At 37.0% G+C, this 19,706-nt stretch overlaps 1 protein-coding gene across 1 annotated transcript in view; it reads left to right on the forward strand.

The window, feature by feature from the left end:
* CFAP91 (cilia and flagella associated protein 91) overlaps positions 1–19,706 on the forward strand; it is an 89,720-nt gene that overhangs the window by 39,316 nt on the left and 30,698 nt on the right. Inside the window, exons 7-11 of the mRNA XM_044251457.1 lie at positions 2,657–2,834; positions 6,323–6,480; positions 8,934–9,116; positions 10,197–10,339; positions 18,962–19,078. Coding sequence (XP_044107392.1) covers positions 2,657–2,834; positions 6,323–6,480; positions 8,934–9,116; positions 10,197–10,339; positions 18,962–19,078 — 779 coding nt within the window. The remainder of the gene's footprint in view (positions 1–2,656; positions 2,835–6,322; positions 6,481–8,933; positions 9,117–10,196; positions 10,340–18,961; positions 19,079–19,706) is intronic.

The raw sequence follows: 19,706 nt of genomic DNA on the forward strand, positions 1-19,706 counted from the left end.
TGTTATATAGGAATTATATACATTTATATCATTTTTTTACATAGTCATGTGTTGATGTACACTTACATTGTTTCCATGTCTTAGCTACTGTAAATAATGCTACAATGAGCATGGCAGGGTACAGATATCTCTTTGAGATAGTAATTTCATTTCCTTCAGATATATACCCAGAAGTGGAATTGCTGAATCATATGGTACCTCTATTTTTAATTTTTTGAGTAAGCTCCATACTGTCTTTGATAGTGACTATAGCAATTATATTCTTGCCAACAGTGTACTAGGTTTCCCTTTTCTCTATATCCTTGCCAGCATTTGTTATCTCTTGTCTTTTTTAAAACAACTATCCTAACAGCTTTGAAGCAAAACCTTCCTGTGTTTTTCTTCTGTAGTTCTCTGATAATTTGTGATATTGGGCGCCTTCCATGTACCTGCTGGTCATTTGTATATCTTCTTTGGAAGTATGTCTATTCAGGTCCTTTGTCCATTTTAAAATCACATTATTTTGGTTTTTTTATTTGTAGTAGTTCCTAATATATTTAGGGTATTAACCCCTTATCAGATGTTTGGTTTGAAAATATTTTCCACTCTGTAAGTTGCCATTTCATTTTGTTACTTATTTCTTTTGCTGTGCAGAAGCTTTTTAGTTTGATGCAGTCTCATTTTTGTTTATATTTGCTTTTGTCATTGTGCTTTTCGTGCCATATACAAAAAACCATTGCCAAGACCAATATCAAGAAGCTTTCTCCTATGCTTTCTTCTAGGAGTTTTACATTTAAGTATTTAATCCATTTCAAGTCAAGTCAAGTCAAGTGATTGATGTAAGTTAGGGATTCGGTTTCACTCTTTTACATGTAAATATCCAATTTTTCCAGCCCCACTTACTGAGGAAAGTATCTTTCCCCCATTGAGTATTTGTGGCTCCCTTGTCAAATATTAGTTGACTATATTTGGGTTTATTTCTGGGCTCTTGATTCTGTTTCATTGGTCTATGTGATTGTTTTTATGCCACTACTGTATTATTTTGATGACTGTAGCTTTGTAATCTAGCTTGAAACCAGGAAGTGTTATGCCTTCAGCTTTGTTCTTCTTTCTCAAAATTGCTTTGGCTCTTTGGGAGTTTTTTATGTTTCCATATTAATTTCAAGGTTGTTTTTTCTATTTTTTTAAAAGATTTTATTTATTTATTTGACACAGAGATGGAGATCACAAGTAGGCAGAGAGGCTGGCAGAGAGAGAGAGGGGGAAGCAGGCTCCCCGCTGAGCAGAGAGCCTGATGTGGGGCTCAATCCCCAGACCCCAAGATCATGACCTGAGCTGAAGGCAGAGGCTTAACCCACTGAGCCACCCGGGCGCCCCTGTTTTTTCTATTTCTGTAAAAAATGTCTTTGAATCTTACTAGGAATTGTACTGAATCTGTGTATGATTTTGGGTAGTATGTATATTTTAACAGATTAATTCTTCCAATCCATGAACATGGGATATTTTTCCCTTTACTTTTGTCATCTTCAATTTCTTTCAGCAGTATTTCATAGTTTTTAGTGCATAGATCTTTTACCTCCTTAATTAAATTTATTCCTATTATTATTACTACTACTACTACTATTATTATTTTAAGATTTTATTTAATTGCGAGAGAGAGCATGCATGAGTGGGGTGGGGAGGGTCAGAAGAAGCAGGAGAAGCAGCCTCCCCACTGAGTTAGGAGCCTGAGGAGGGATTCAATTCCAGAAACCTGGGATCATGACCTGAGTGGAAGGCAGATGCTTAATTGACTGAGCCACCCAGGTGCCCCCCATTTTATTATTTTTTATTCTATTATAAATGGGATTGTGTTCTTTATTTTTTAGGTAGTTCATTGTTAAAATATAAAAATACAACTGATTTTTGTATGTTGATTTTGTATCCTGCAACTTTACTGAATTCATTTGTTAGTTCTAGCCGTTTTTTATAGTCTTTATAGTTTTCCATATATAAGGTCATGTTATCTGCAAAAGAGACCATTCACCTCTCCCTTTTCAGTTTGGTTGGCTTTTGTTTCTTCTTTGCGTGATTGCTCTGGGTAGGACTTCTAGTACTATATTGAATAGGAGTGATAAGAATAGGCTCTTGTTTTGTCCCTGATCTTAAAGGAAAAGCTTTCAACTTCACTGTTGAGTATGCTGTTAGCTATGGGCTTGTCTATAGAGTTCATTTCTGTTTCATTTCTCTAATAGAGAGGGAGTATAGAGTAGTAGATAAGACCTCAAAGGTCAGATTGCCATGTTCAAATACTGATTTCTATCACTTACCTGCTGTGACCTTCTTTAAGTAACTGATATTTCCTTGCATTTCAAAATGTTGATTTGTCTGATATAGGGCATTCCAAGGTATGATTATTTAGTAGGCAGATAATATTCTTCAAATACTGTCTAGCTTTATTTTTTTTTAACTGTCTAGCATTTTATGTGCAACTAAAATGTCTTCTGGCCGAATAAGTAACAAGAGGCAGTACAGGGCACAGATAAGCTATGAGGCACACCAGGAAGATGTTTCCTAATATCATTTTGTCATCACCCCTGAAGTTCAAGAGAACAGGAACTGAAAGGGAATAAATGAAATACTGAAACGTACATGAGTTTGTCCATATGCTTCTAAGGTTCTTTGCTTCATCATCCAGGTCGAGGGCTCCCAGCAGGACAAGCTGAGGTTGAGATGATAGAACGTGCCCGGGAGAAGCGTGCTTGGGAAGCCTCTCTTCCAAGTCTGAGTGACTCCTTCCAGTTTGAGAAGAGGAGGAGGATGATGAATGTGATGGAGAGGAAGGAGTGGGCCTTCAGAGAGCAGGAGATTGAAAAGTAAGTTTAGATTACCCAAATATCTGCACCTAAGCTGTTGGCATAATGTAAATACTTTTATCTGTAAAGCATTTTCCCAAATGTATGGGTTTAAAAGCAACCTGCCACCTATAGAGATAGAAAGTTGGGTTTCTGGTTCTTTGGGGAATAATAGCTCTATAATTTTCTTCCTAACAATATAAAAATGTATAAGGCCCCTTTCATATGTAAAGTTTTAAGTATGGAACCCAGATTTGAACAATTCCTCAAAACATCTGTGATTCTTCTCTTCCCTTTTCTCTTTAAAGAAATCTAGACTATCACAGAATCCCATTGAAATGCCTTTTGTTTTTTTAAAGATTTTAAAAATTTATTTGAAAGAGTGAGCACGAACAGGGGGAGCAGCAGAGGGAGCTGCAGGGGGAAAGGGAGAAGTAGGCTTTCCACTGAGCAGGGAGGCCGATGTGGGGCTCGATTCCCAGGACCCTGGGATCATGACCTGAGCTGAAGGTGACTGAATCACTCAGGTGCCCCTGAAATGTTTTTCTTTTTAAAATTTTTTAAACTGTAGTTCATTAACATACAGTGTATTAACATACAGTGTGATACTGACTTCAGGAGTAGAATTCAGTGCTTCATCACTTACATATAACACCCAGTGCTCATCACAAGTGCCCTGCTTAATCCCCATCACCTATCTTGCCCATCCCCCACCCACTTTCCTGCATCAACCCTCAGTTTGTTCTCCATTCGTAAAAGTCTCTCTCCTTTTTCTTCCCCTTCCCATATGTTCATCTGTTTTTTTAAATTCTTAAATTCTACATATGAGTGAAATCCTATGGTATGTGCCTTTCTCTTTCTCTTACTTTGCTCAACATAATATACTCTAGCTCTATCCACTTTGTTACAAATGGCAACATTTCATTATTTTTTCACAGCTGAGTAATTTCCTATTGTGTGTGTGTGTGTCTGTGTGTGTGTTTGCCACATCTTTACCATTCATCATCAGTCCTTTGAACTGACCCTTCCTGTTCATTTCTAGCTCCACCCTCTCTGGGGATATCTTCATATCCATCAGCCTCCTAGCTAATCCTCTTATTCCCCCTGCTACTGGATTCGCAGTCAGGATGCCTCGGGTTCTAGTCACAGCCCATGGGGCATTTTTGATTTAAAAGACAAATTGTGGAGTTCCTTAATTAAGAGATGAGCTCACAGTGCACAAATAACAATATGCTGTGGTACTTCTGGTTTTCAGTTATTTATCTAATGTATTTGCCGTAGCAATGTATTTGTCTTTGGAATGTGTGGAAAGGATGAAAACCCCCAAATTACAACTCCCTAGCAATAAGGAAAGGAAAGGAAGGGAACTTGATAAGGTTATCGTTTGTCCTAGGTTGAGCTGAGGCACTTCACTGCTCATAGCAATGCCACCACAGCCCCTGTCGGTGCGCTTACACAAAAGAAAGTTAAGAACCAGAGCCTCAGTATGGTTCTGAATTAAAAATATGTTTATCTTTTTATAACACCTTCTATTAACCCTGAATCCAGACTGTGTGATGTTTTGGTAAAAACTTGCAATTAAAGAATGCAAAGGTGTTAGGTATTGGGTGTCCAATCCTGTCTGTAGAAAATTAAATTTATTGCTGCAATTTGGAGAGGTATAGTCTTATCAGAAGGGCATTAAAAACATTTAAAATGTTTCTGGGTAGTTCTGTTTGGGGTAAGTGGAGATTTGGGAAAGTTATTGTGAGAAGCTAGCCTCTGAGCTGGGTGTTGAAGGGTGAGTAAGAAGCCATCAGTTAGATAATATTAGTGATGATGATGATGATGATGATGATGATGATATTTACAGAGCATGTTACAGTTACGGAGTGCTTACTATGTGTTGGAGCCATGTTCCAAGCCAGTAGTTCTCAAATTGTGGTCTGCAAACCAGCAGCATCAGCATTACCTGGGAATTTGTTAGAAATCCAGATTTTCGGGCACCATGAGGACTCCAGATTATCTGATGCATGCTCAAGTTTGGGAACTACTCTTCTAACATGTTGTATGTATTAATTCATTTAATGCACATGACAATCTTATGGGATAGAAATTATGTCCATTTTATGACTAAAGGAATTGAGGTTCAGTGATGAATTTGAGAATGAACCTAGGATTTCTAACTTCACACAGAAAGGTGACTCTTGGTCTGTGGCTTATTTTTAAAAACACCTGTTTCTCCATATTTTTCACTTTTCACTACTTCCCCACTCTCCCTTGTATGTTCGCTTTGAGAAGCTCCCCCAGTATGACATGTTAGCTCTGTCTCTAGTCCTTTGAGTTGACTTTTCCCTTGTGTATGTGGCAAATCTCAATCCTTGTTTATTCTCAAGACTAGAGTTCATGGCTCCTGTAAGGAAGACTTCCCCACCTTCCTGGATCCACTGGGAATAGCATTAGACATAGACGCTCTGTCATTTCTTCTCCCACATTCTTCATTCTTCTGGTCTGGTATTTATCTTCTTGTGCTATAAAATACTAGTTGATATGCCTGTTCCAATAGAACAGTGCTTCTTGAGAGAAGGTGTTTTATTTTGTTCATCATTGTTTGTTTCCTGCTTGGCATATGGTGAGCACTTCATAAATATTTGACAAATGAGTGGCTGAATAAATTACTCTGAATTTTTAAGTAAGAGTAAAATGTTCAAATGTCTATTTTAGGAAGGAAAATCTTGACAGCTGTCTGGAGCAAGATTAGAAGGAGGGACTAGTTCAGCAACTAGAGTCAAAGTTAGGAGAGGGATGATAAACACATGAGCTAAGGGATGGGTGTAAGAAGTGTTTTAGAAGAGGAATTATTAGGGGAGGGAAGATGTAAGAAAGGGTAGGTTTCTGGTGGAACAAAATGAGTGGGGTTTGTTTGAGGTTGTCAGGGGCTAGCTGAACATTCCAAGCAGACAGGAATTCTGGTTCAGAAACACCTGGTCCGGAGGTAGAGATTTTGAAGTCATGTGTACATGGTTGTATACACATGAGCGAGGTAGCTAGCTCTAGGAGAACAAGATATAGGTAAGGGGAAGGGAAACAAAGATTGATTGGGTGTCTATATGTGCCAGACACTGGCATTTTCACATTTATTCCTTAAAATAGCATGCTGCTTCGTTTTCTCTTCACTCATATTACTTAACTCCCCAGCCAATACCTATGGACCTGGAACTGTGCACAAACATCTTATTGTTCTTTTAGACCCATCTGCCTAGAAAGCCCTTTTATTTGACTGGCATACTCTTCTTCTCCTTTCAGAACTACGCCCATACATATTCCTTTTATAGAGAGACTCACTATTGAGTTGCCTCCCCCAAACAGCCAATCCATTTGTCATACTTTTGCCAGAGCAGCCTTTTTAAGTACTTGAATGTGATACCAGCCTCAAGAGAGCATCCTGTTTATGGCAGGGGTTTCCCTTCTCTCTAGTAGAACACTCTGAGATACCAAATAGGTCTTTATGTCTGGTGATTTACTTAAAGGCTTCAGAAGATTCGCCTGGAGATTCTAAAAGAGCTGCTGAGAAAACGTGATGAGAATCAAAATGAAGTGAACATGAAGCACCTGAATGCCCGGTGGTCTCAACTGCAGGAAGCAAAGGAGGCAAAATTGGCACGGATTCAGCACACACACGTCTCAGGTAATGGTGTCATATGAACAGTGAAGGGAATGGGAGGGTTGGCTTTGCTTTGAATCTTTGAGCAAACCTGATTTAGATACAATTCTTTTGAGTCCTAATGTTATTAAATAAGTAAAGGAGATGAATTATTTCTCAAAAGTAGAAGAGTGGAAGAAAATGCCTTACTGAGAAAACCAAGTATTGATGTTCTAACAGGCAGTCCAGCTATTAACATTATGTGTGTGGGGGGGGAAGGGGTAAGTGTAAGGGGTTGGCCTTCCCATATTCATGGATTGAAGTCCTGGATAGGGAGCCCTATTTCTCAGTCGTTTTTTATTATTGTTCTTAAATGAGACATTCAGTCATTGTTTTTCTTGCTCACCCCCTGCCATGAAATTTTAATACCATGGATATACTGTATATCTGTTTGCGTACTATATCTGTACATATAAAAAGAACAGCCCGTGGATGATTAAGAATGACTATATCAAAATTTTAAATTAAAATTTAAAAAGGGCCATCTGCATGGCTCAATTGGTTAAGTGTCCAACTCGATTTCGGCTCAGGTCATGATCTCAGGGTCAGGAGATTAAGCCCCATGTTGGGCTCCTCACTGGGCATGGGGCCTACTAAAGCTTCTCTCTCACCCTCTCCCTTTGTCCCTCACCACCCCCCATCTCTGTCTCTCTCCCTCTCAAAAAAATAAATAAATAAAAATAAGGATTAAAAATTTTAACTCATTAGTATTTAACTTTATAGTTTTATTTGCTTAGGAACTTTTAATGTAATTTACTTTTAAAATTGTAATATTTCAATTACATGTGCAAATTAGCAATTTCTATGCCTAATAGAATAATCATAATATTTTAAAAAACCAAATTTGTTATTTATCTACAAAAGTAGAACAATTATAAAAAATTCCTTAAAATTATTCTCAGTGAACTTAACTTTTAAAGTTTTCTTGATGTGAGAAAATAACTTTTTTTTTTTTTAAAGATTTTATTTATTCACTCGATAGAGATCACAAGTATCAGAGAGGCAGGCAGAGAGAGGAGGAAGCAGGCTCCCCGCTGAGCAGAGAGCCCGATGTGGGGCTCGATCCCAGGACCCTGGGATCGAGAAAATAACTTTTAACTAGATGCTAGGTATGCATTTAGATATTGTCAACTGTTTCTTTCAGTACTTCACAATAATAAATGATGGGTTGACTAGCTTGTCTATTGTATTCTATTCTATTCTAAAGTCCTCCTGTCCCTCTCTTCCGCCCTCTGGGATCGGTCACCTCCCAAAAAACTTCCTGCACACATAACTTTGTTTTAGGCTCTGCCTTTGGGGGAACCAAGGCTAAGACATTACTCATATGTCACTTCTTCAGTGAGGCCTTCACGGATACCCCCACTCCCCATAAATTAGGTACCTGTTATCTGCTCTCACTTATATGCCCCTGAACTTATTTTTTGTGTGAGAAGATAACTTTTAACTAGCTGTTAAGTATGCAGTTAGATATTTTCAACACTTTTTCTCTTCAGTACTTGATCTAACTAATGATGAGCTGACTAACTTTTGTAGATAAATAACAAACTGAAGGTTGCTGGAGGGGAGGGGTAGAGGGATGGAGTAACTGGGTGATGGGCATTAAGGAGGGCACTTGAGATAATGAGCACCGTATGTTAGATGCAACTGATGAATCACTGACCTCTACTCTGAAACTAATAAAAAAAGATAAATAACAAAATATAAACTTTTTGTTTAATTCCCAAACCCCACGTCACACACAGAAGTGTGGAGAATCAAACATAAATGCCCACAAGGCAGCAGTAGTACAGTAAGACTTTGCTGTCCCACAGTATGGGTTTGCACCCATGGTGAGTGCACAGTGTGGAGCCCTAGGGGGTGGATCTGTGGTAGGTGGAGAGGTAGCACAACTCCTCAGCTGAGTAAACTCCCAGTGTGCACAGCTGAGCCTTTTCCATCTGACGGCCAAACAGTTCTGAAAGCTCCAAGCTGGGGTATATTGTGTTTTATTCTGTTGTTAGCCGAGATAGAAGGAGATTATTGAAGAACCTGTTGTCTTCCTTCCCTTGCAGTTATTTTCCCAGGAGAAAATAATTCTCCAGAACTTCACTGACCACGTCTTTCTTGGTTAGTTTGAGTTTCTTTCATTAGCTTGACAAAACTCTTCCTGAATTTTTGTAAGTAAGTTTTTATAAGCTCTTACCTCAGAGCCTGGAATGCACTTATAAAAGACTTTTGATGAGTACCAACTGAGGACACCAACTGACTCAGCTTCTGTTGCTCCCACTTGTCTCATGATGACCTGGGCTATGCAGATGACAGACCTGGCTGCAGTGAGCGGTCATCATGAAATTCAGTCAGTTCAGTAGCTTCCCTGTGAATAAAAGTAGAACTGGCTTATTAGGCATTTGTTCAGAACAGCACTGTGAAGATAGTCACAGAGGTATGTTTTATTGTAGCAATCAGAAAACTTGTGGGAAAAAGAAAGAATATAGAAGGAAAGTTGGAGAGAAGAAATATCATCAGGGATTATTGTGATTATGCATCACAGGTCTATGGACCTCTGTCTCGTCTTGGTCGTTTCCCTGACAACAATTCAGAGGACTTTGTAGTTAAAAACCACTATCTTAACACCTATGAAGGTAAGCAATTTACATAATTACAAGTCCAGTATAAGAGGAGTATTAAAGTACTAAAAGAGAAGTATTAGATTAAAGGCTAAACAACAAATAAAAATATTTTCAAGAAATAGCAATGAACATATTTAATGTTATTAATAGGAGTACATACAAACCAATAAAAACTCCTAAGATCCGAATAAATAAATGTATATATTGTGTAACAATATATCTGTGTTTACCTACTAAACATTTAAACATGTTCAATGTTACAAAAATGAAACTGAAAAAGCTTTTATACCAGGTTTTCAAAGTAAACAAGGAACATATCATGAAATTAGCCCGTTAAAAAGAAGTATTAGTAAACTAGTGGGCAAGGAAATGGGTAACTAGGGATAAGTTCGTGGAGAGGACTATACCTCTTGCTAAGTCCCGGAGAGGCTCATTTAGATTATTTAAATTTAATTGACAAGTTGAAGCATATACATGGCCAAGATCATGAATTGATGGTCACACTGTTGAACCTGTAGCTCTGGCTGATCATCTCCAGAGCAGAATACAATAAACTGGTGTATAGCGACCAAAAATTGGTGGTCCTATATATCATATGGTCATATGGTCGCTAATATCATATGGTCACTAATTTTCTGTTGGTTATTGTTATAGAACTTAATACTTTTTTATAGGGAAATATTTAATTAGAATGCATTTCTCAGGGTCCCTGGGTGGCTCAGTCTGTTAAGTGTCTGATCCCAGGGTCCTGGGTTCAAATCCCGCATTGGGCTCCCTGCTCAGTGGGGAGTCTCTTCTCTATCTGCCCCACCCCCCTTATGTGCTCTCTCTCTCTCTCTCTCAGATAAATAAAATCTTTTAAAAAAAAAAGAATGCATTTTTCATTTTGTGGTCTAAATCACCAAGAACATGAGAACATTAATTATGTAGAAATTTGCTTTACATTTTGGGGCCACTTCAATTATGTGAGCTCTATCTTATCAGTAATTCTACATGAAACCACTTAGCAAACAGCTACTAAAATTAACAATATGCTTTCAAAATGTGAAATTTAATCACTGAATACTAAAAATATGTACTTCCTTCCTGTAGGATTAGTTGAACTTGAGTCACGTCTCCCAGATTTTGTGACACAACCCCGAATCAGACCGCCAAAGCCAAAAGTCACTACCACAAAAGCTGGTTTTCTCAAGAGGGCAGTAAGGATGGACCATGAGTTGGCAGAGGTTCATAAGGTATAAGACTTATTCATAGACAAGCGCTATTAGTGGGACTTTTGTAGTGAAATACTTCATCTCCAAAACTGCAGTGTCCAGTAGCTCTCAGCACATAACTACATCTTTTCTCCTCTTCAGACTTTTATCTTCTGGAAGTTGCCTGCACTGTGTTGAACCAATGTTTTTTCCTTGTTTCAAACTGTAGGAAAATTGTTGGAGGCTGTTCTCCCCATTTGCAGAAGTCATGCTACTTTCTTTTTTGTTGTTGTTGTTGTTATCATGTTACTTCCTAAAAGTGGTTCTGACTTTGGATCTATGTAATAAAATCTGCCACTACCTTGAGGTGTAGCAAGTTCCTAGTATCAGGAATTACTGCTGGTTTTAATAGTGTAATAGGCCTCACTTTCTCCCTTTTAGATTTGTTACTGGGGACTCAGGAAGAAAGGGAGTCACGTTCAAGTCCTTTCTCATCTGGTTTAAAGCTCAACTAATTGAGAAAGTGCAGTGGTTATCCCTATAATGCAAGTTACACAGCACCCCACAGTTGTGCTTCCCATTTGTTAGTTGGACTGTAAGTGTACAAACTCTAGAATTCGTGATTTATGATCATGCTGCTCCGTCTTTAGCATGCATCACAATCACCTAGAGGGCTTCTTAAAACACATGTCGCTGGGCCCACCCCTCAAAGTTATTAATTGAGTAGGTCAGGGGTGAGGCTGGAGGATTTGCATGTGGTACAAGTTTCCAGATAACCCGATCTTCAGAAATTGCCATTAGAGACACACTGGTTCGTGATAATCTCATCATTGGCCCATGCATTTGTTTGTTCATTTGGCTTTGGGAATGGCATAAGAATCCACAGTAGCCTATACTCAATATAAAAATTAAGACCTTGGGGCTCCTGGGTGGCTCAGTTGTTAAAGCGTCTGATTCTTGATTTCAGCTCAGGTCACGATCTCAGAGTCCTGAGACAGAGCCCCACTGTGGCTCCATGCTGGATGGGGAGCCTGCTTAAAATTCTCTCTCTCCCTCTTCCTCTGCCTCTACCCACCTCACCAAGGCACACATCGCCCTTTCTCTCTATCAGTAAATAAATAAATAAATAAATAAATAAATAAGGACTTTGACAATAATTCATGTATATCTATGTGTTTTTTTCCCACCTCATCACCCCGTCTCTGTTTACCCATTCTGAACTCGGTGTTCATTATTCTCTCACTTTCTGTAAGAGTTTCTTTCAGATACTCTTTATTAGGGTATGGAAGTTCTCTTCTACTCTTGTCTTACTAAAGCTTTTAATCATGTATTCTTGCTGAATTTTATCACATGTTTTATCTGTATCTATTGAGGTAATTATATATTTTTAAAATTATTGAATAGGGAACATTTATGTTTATTTTTTTTTTTAAATGAACAATCTATCCTTACATACTGGGAATGATCCTAACTTGGATAAGATTTTTTTTTTAAGATTTTATTTATTTATTTGACAGAGAGAGATCACAAGTAGGCGGAGAGGCAGGCAGAGAGAAAGGGGGAAGCAGGCTCCCTGCGGAGCAGAGAGCCCGATGCAGGGCTCGATCCCAGGACCCTGAGATCATGACCTGAGCCAAAGGCAGAGGCTTAACCCATTGAGCCACCCAGGTGCCCAAGATGTTTTATTTTTAATACACTGTTGGGTATTAAGGAGGGCACTTGTTATGATGAGCACTGCGTGTTATATGTAAGTGATGAATCACTAAATTCTATTCCTGAAACCAATACTACACTATATGTTAACTAACTAGAATTCAAATAAAAATTTGAAAAAGAAGAAAAATCATTGTTGGATTCAATTTACTAATATGTTTTTCAGAATTTTGATTCCATATTCATGAGTGAAACAACCTTATTTTTCTCTCATTTTGACTCTGTATGGCTTTGGTGTTAGAGTGATGCAGGTCTTCTGAAATGACTGCAGAGTATTCCTTCTTTTCTACTTTTGGAAAGAGTTTAAGTTTAAAGTGATCTAGTCCTTCAATTCGGTAGAATACTTATATTAAAATTATCTGAGACTGAGGTTTCTTCATGGAAAAATTCTAACTACTCCTTCAGTTTCCTCACTAGTTATAGAACTGTCTGCATTGTTTTGGTAAATTATATTTTCTTTTTTTTTTTAATTTCTTTTTTATTATTATTTTTATTTTTTACGGAGGGAGAGAAGAAAGGGGCGGGAGAGGGGCAGAGAATGAGGTAGAGAGAGAATCTTAGGGGATCCATGCCCAGCTGCAGAGCCCAATGCGGGACTTGTCTCACTACCCTGAGATTGTGACCGGAGCCAAAACCAAGAGTCAGACATTTAACTAACTAAGCAAATCAGGTGCCCTGGTAAATTACATTTTCCTTATAAAGTGTTTTGCGCCTAACTTTTCATGTTTTTTGGCATGTGGTTGTTGATAGTATTATTTAAAGTCTTTTTAGTGTTTGTGGTATCTATAGTCATGCCTACTTTTTTTCGTTTGTAATACTATTTATTTTTGCTTTCACTTGCTTTCCTTACTTGGTTTTATAGGAGGCTTATTAATTTCCTTGGTATTGTTTTTCCAAAGAATGAAATTTTTACTTTGTTGATTTTCTCTATTATATATATATATTTTTTAGTCACATTAACTCCCATTCATATACATCTTTCCTCTTTCTTTTTGTTTTGTTGTTCTTTTCCTTAAAGTAGTCATGTAGCTCATTAATTTTCAGGCAGTCATCAGTTTTATAAAAGTATTGAAGGGTAAGCATTTCCTTCAAAACACTGATTTTGGTATATTCCATTAGTTTTGATTTTATCAATATTAGTATCTAATTTTTTAAAACATCTGTTATGGTTTTTGAACCTGCAAGTGTTTAAGTTTTTAAATTTCCAAATATGCAGGAATTTTAACTCATTTTTGAATTAACTTCTAACTCCTTTGCTCTATGGTCAAGGATCCCTATTCTTTGAAACTTAGTGAGGCTTGTCTTGTGAACTAGTTTACATATAAAATAATCTAAGTTTTACATATAGAATTTTTTTACATATAAAATATTTTACATATAAAATAATATGTTACATCTAAAATAATGTTACATATAAAATAATCTAAGTCCACCTTCAGATAATACTGTCACTTTACGTGCAGTGTAGGTCCCTTATAGCAGATTATTCCCCATTCATTCCTACTGTCCGTGTGGCACTCCTGTCATTCACTTCACTGATCCATATGCTATAATAACCATATATTCTTACTCTCATTGCTTTAACAGTTCTATTTTGGATCAACTAAAAATAAGAAAAAATACTTTATTTTACCTTCATTTATTCTTTCTATGGCACTGTTCCTTTATAAGAATGCAAGTTTATGACCTATGTCATTTTGCTCCTACCTGAAGCAACTGGAGAACTTGGTTTACATTTATTATAAGGAAGGTCTCCTGGCAATAAACTCTCTCAGTTTTTGTTTGTCTCAGGAAGTCTTTATTTCTTCTGTATGATTTTTTTTTAGATAATTCACATACCATTAAATTCACTCTTTTAAAATAAACAATTCAGTTGTTTTTAGTATACATCTACACAAGGTTGTTCAACCATCACCATTATCTAATTCCAAAACATTCTCATCATCCCCAAAAGAAACCCATACCCATTGGCAGTCACTCCCATTTGCCTTCTTCTCCCTCTCCCCCAGCAACCACTAATATTTCTTTTTATGGATTTGCCTATTCTGAACATTTCATATAAATGAAATCAAACAATGTATGGCCTTTTGTGTCTAGCTTCTTTCCCTTAGCACAATGTTTTCAAAGTTCATCCATGTTGTAGTAGGTACCTTAATGCTTTTTATGACTGTACAATATTCTATTATGTGGATATATCACATTTTGTTTACCTGCTCATCAATTGATACAGTTGATAGAAATTTGAGTAGTTTCTACTTTTTATCTATTATAAACTATGGTGCTTTGCACATATGTGTACAAATTTGTGTGTGGACATAAATTTTTCAGTTCTTTTGGCAATATACCTAGGAATGGAATTCCTGGGTCACCAGGTAACTCTTATACTTCTTGAAGAACTCCCAGAATATTTCAAAAGTGGCTACACTGTTTTACATTCCCACCAAGAATGTATGAGGATTCTGATTTCTCCATATTTTTGTCCTCACTTATTATTGCCCATCTTTTTTATTATAGCCATCCTAGCTCACCCAATGAGATTCCTGCATGGTATCTCACTGTGGTTTAGAATTGCATTTGCCGTAATGATTAATGAATTTTAGCACCTTTTTCATGTGCTTTTTGGTCATATGTACATCTTTTTTTTTTTAAGATTTTGTTTATTTATTTGCGCGTGAGAGAGAGACAGCATAAGAGAGTGAGCAAGCACAAGCTGGGGGAGGGACAGAGGGGAGAGGGAGAAGCAGGCTCTCTGCCAAGCTGGAGCCCGATGCAGGGCTTGATCCCAGATGCTTAACCCACTGAGCCACTCAGGCACTCCAGGGCATTTGCATATCTTTTTGGGAGAAATGTCTATTCAGATCCTTTGCTTATTTTTTAATTGGTTGTCTTTTTATTGTTTATAATAGGCATTACTTTTAATGTCTATTTACCGTTGATTTGTAGGAGTTTTGTATATATTCTGAGGACTATTCCCCTGTCAGATGTGATTTGCAGATTTTCCTCCCATTCTGTGGGATGTGTTTTTACTTTGATAGTATCCTTTGAAAGAGGTAAATTTAAAATTGTGATCTTTTCAGTTTTGAATAATGATTTTATTGTGTGAATTCTAGGTTGGCGGGGTTTTTTTCCAACACTTCAAAGATATCACTCTCGCATGGATTTTTTTTTTTTTTTAAGATTTTGTTTATTTATTAGAGAGAGAGTGAGCAAGAGCATGAGCAGAGAGGAGGGACAGGGAGAAGCTGAAGCCGACTCCCACTGAGCAGGGAGTCCGATGCAGGACTCGATGCCAGGACCCCAGAATCATGACCTGGGCTGAAGGCAGATGCTTAACCGACTGAGCACCCAGGCATCCTGCATAGATGTTTTCTGACTAGAATTCCGCTGTAATTTTTAATCTTCATTCCTCAGTAGCGAAGGTGTGTTTTCTATCTTCTTTCAGACTTCTCTCTTTGTCTTTCTCTAAATGTTATATGCTTGGGGTGTGTGTGTGTGTGTCTGTGTGTGTGTGTCTGTGTCTGTGTCTGTGTGTGTATGTGTGTGTTAAGGTACGTGTCTTGCTTAATGTTTTCTAAGCTTTCCGGATTTCTGGGTTGATGTTTGTTATAACTTTAGGCAAATTTCCAGCCATTATTATTTCAAATGTTTTTTCTGCATTCTCTCTTTCTTCTCCAATTGGTATTCCACTTACACATATTACTTCTTTTGATATTGTCTCACAGTTCTTAGATGTTCTGTTCTGTTTCTTTGTTTCTCCTTGCATTTTATTTTATTTTTATTTTTATTTTTTTAAAGATTTTATTTATTTATTTGACAGAGAGAGATCACAAGCAGGCAGAGGGGCAGGCAGAGAGAGAGGAGGAAGCATGCTCCCTGCTGAGCAGAGAGCCTGATGCGGGGCTCGATCCCAGGACCCCGAGATCATGACCTGAGCCGAAGGCAGCGGCTTAACCACTGAGCCATCCAGGCACCCCTCTCTTTGCATTTTAGTTTGGGAAGTTTTTATTGACATATCTTCAAGTTCCTGGAGTCTTTTTTTAAAATCTTTTTTTAGCTGTGTTGAGTCTACCGATGAGCCTATTTGTAGCATTCTCCATTTCTGTTATAGTGTTTTGACTTCCAGTCTTTCCTTTTGATTCTTTGGGTTTCTGTCTCTGCTTACATTACTCATCTGTTCTTGCTTGTCATCTTCCTTTTCCATTAGAGCCCTTAACATAGTAATCATTGTTATTTTAAATTTTCTGTCTGATAATTCCAATATGTATATCATATCTGACTCTGGTTCTGATGGTTACTTCTCTTTTTAGAGTATTTTTTTTCCTTGCCTTTGTAATGCCTTTTAATTTTTTTGCTGATAGCCTGACATCTGTTATCAAACAGTAGTAACTGAGGTAAATAGACTATAGTGTGGCATTTATATTAATCTGGCTAGATGTTGGGCTGTGTTTAATGTTTGTTGTAGCTGATGTCAGAGGATTCACATTCTTCTACAGTCCTTGTTTTTAATCTGTCCTCTTGGCTTTGGGATGAGATGCCATTATATGGTGTCTGTCAGTCTGGAATATTGGTTTGAATTGAAGAGAGTCACTAAATATTAGATTTATGTCCAGATAGTGTATGGTTACATTATTTTGAGAATCCAGAATCAGAAATATAAAGGTATAGGTGGTATAAGGCTTTAAAAAATACTTCATGAGCTATGTCACAGTAACCATAGAGGAGAAATATCTAGAAGAGTATAAAATAATTTCCACAGTACAGTATTTTCAGGCTATTCTTGGTAGTAATTTAGGTTGGAATATATTTTTGAAGACTTGTCAAATTACTTATGTCCTAAAGGAGATTAAAGAGTGTACCAATGAGTACTTTCTTCTATTTATGAAAATCATAGATTGAACTCAGTTGCCTAATGTATTTGTCTTTTAAGCATGTTAAAATGTATTGTTTGGTAACAACATTTCCTTGATATTCTCATATTCATTCATATTCCCCCTCCCAAGAGCTTTACCTTTCAAGACAGTAAGACAGATTGAAGGGATTCTCATATACTTTTATTTGTTGGTTTTATTATACTTTTCATTAGACTTCTTGACCAAACATTTTTCCCTTAACTGTGAAAATGAATTGCCTTTTTCCAAAATTTAAACAATCTGAGGTTTGAAGTGGCGGGGGGGGTGGTGGGTGTTTCTTTTCTCTTATATTTAGAATTTATTTGCTGACTGGGAAAAATATCCACATAGTTCAAAATTCATAAATTATACAAAAGTATTAAATGTAAATCTTCTATCCCTGTCTCCCAGCTATGCAGTTCCTTCTTTGGAGGCCACCAGTGTTTTTTAGTTTCATATCTTTCTGTCCAGAGATATCTTACAAACAAATATATTCATATCTATATAGAGAAATATACACATGTATATATGTGTGTATTTAGAAATATGTAAGAACAAATAAAAATACCTATGAGTATCTTCTTAAATTTTTTTACACAAATAATACATAATACACACTGTCTATCTGTGCTTTTATTATTTAATATATGTTGGAGATCATCCCATATTGCGTTACATCATTTTTTACAGATTTTTCATCATATAAATGTACCATGTCTACCCAGTCCCCACTTGATGAATACTTATATTGTCCCAAGTTTTTTGTATATTAAAATAAATACTATATTGAGTGATCTTATTTGCATATAATTTGGTACATGTATGAGCAACATATCTAGAAGAAAATTCCTAGACATGAATTACTGACCCACAGTATGCCTGCATTTATAGTTTTGATGGATGCTGATAAATTTTCTTACATAAATGATATACTAATTGCTGAGTGTGTGAGAGTGCCTGCTTTTCCAGATCCCTACCAACATATTATGAATGATTGGTTTTAAGATGGTTTCATGTGGTGCTGTTTAAGGCAATGCACTCAAGAGATGCCTGAGCTTAAAATTATTATTTTTTAGACTGCTGCTGCTTTCTGTTGATTCAATAGTTGTGGTTATTGTAGAGCTGTTATATATTAAAGCTGTTGTGTATTTGGTGTCAGTTTCATTTTGTAGAAACTCAGAGGGTTCTGTTAAAACCACAATAATTTCATGTGGTTTCAAATTTTACTCAACTTGCATATTTTTATTAATTTCAAGTTTTGGCTTAGTGCTTATTTTGTCACTTCTCTCTGTTTTCTGTGGGAAAACTAATATAAAAATCATATGATGAAAAACATTCCAAAATATGATTTTTAAAAGACAGAGATCAGGTTTTTTGATACTTTAAAGTTACAAGTATCCCCCTATGGCTGAAAATAGAAACAGTGAACAAAACCTTATGTCATATATAATTTGGGAGACTTCTGGTGATTAAAAGTAAAATCAGTAAAAATGTATGTTGAAGTCAAAGCACATGCACACACTGTTTCTCAAGAAAACAAGTTCATTTTCAGAAAAACTGAGGTGCCATCCTTCATGGTCAAAGGAAAGCTCTTTCTTCACTAGGAGACAATTGCCACTTAATGCTCCTCAGTTCCCCCATAACAACAGAACATACCAAATATTTCTGTCATTTGTGGCACAGGGAAATTTTCTATCACCCAGGTACTTACTTGAAATAGCTAATTGGCTCTTATGGAAGAATAGGATTTGGAGGTTTTGCTTGGATACACACCACAAAACCTTTCAAAATCTCAAAAAAAATTTTTTTAATTCCCCAAATCTTTGACTAAAATGAATAAACCTAGAATATGTGCTTGGTTTATTCAATATTAGCAGATGTTTAGGAATATCATACCATCCCTTTGGTCAAACAAGCCCCCAGTTTTGGCCCTTCTCAAACTGTCATAAGCATAACCATAGTGAAGATTATTTCTGATTGATACTCGATCTGTGGCCTAGATTGAGTAGTGGAAGAAAATACAAAGGTAAGAAATGACGCTAGTTGGGGTGTTTGATTTCAGGCAATACTGGATAAGAAGAATAGAGTTCTTGAACCAAAGAAAGTTTTGCGCTTTCTTCAAAGAAAGCCTCTACCTCAACCTCGGCTTCCAACTCCAACCTTGGAAATGAGTTCCAATGTAAGTTTGAAACTTTATTTGAAATGCTAAATTCAGTATTGCTCTTTGTTTATTCTTATACTTTGGGTTAAAAACAAACCTAACTTAACAGAGTTACCTTTTCAAGATCTGGCTTGTGGCTTTTCTTCTTATGCTTCAAACATCAGACCATTACGAATAAGCAAAATGAAATCTTCCTAAGAAAAATGGGCATCAGAAGGTAATCCTCATGTGTGTCAAATAAAAAAAGATGAAATGATGATCATTTACCATAACCATCTTGCCCATGGGAAGGTGACTATGAGCTGGAGTCAGAAAGGAGGGAAAGGCCAGCGATGTCATGAGGACAGGCCAGCTTCTGAGGTGGGACTGGCTCCAAGAGTTCACCCTGACCAAGGTCATACTTCACCTTCATAGGTCTCCAAATTTAGTTTGGGCAAGGTACCAGAGTCAGTCAGGATTTAGGACTGACTTGGACTCAGCAGCTTCCGCACCCCCACAAGAAAGTGGTAGAGATGCCACAGTACAGATGTATTGCTTGACAGAAGGATTACTGCCTGCCTTGTAGAGGAGGATATTCTTCTTAGCAGTCCTTTTCCTCAGCCCACTATCTCCCAGTATAGGCAGTTCTCACAAGACGCCAGATTGA

This window comes from Neovison vison, chromosome 6 (assembly GCF_020171115.1).
Source record: "Neovison vison isolate M4711 chromosome 6, ASM_NN_V1, whole genome shotgun sequence".
Lineage (NCBI taxonomy): Eukaryota > Metazoa > Chordata > Mammalia > Carnivora > Mustelidae > Neogale > Neogale vison.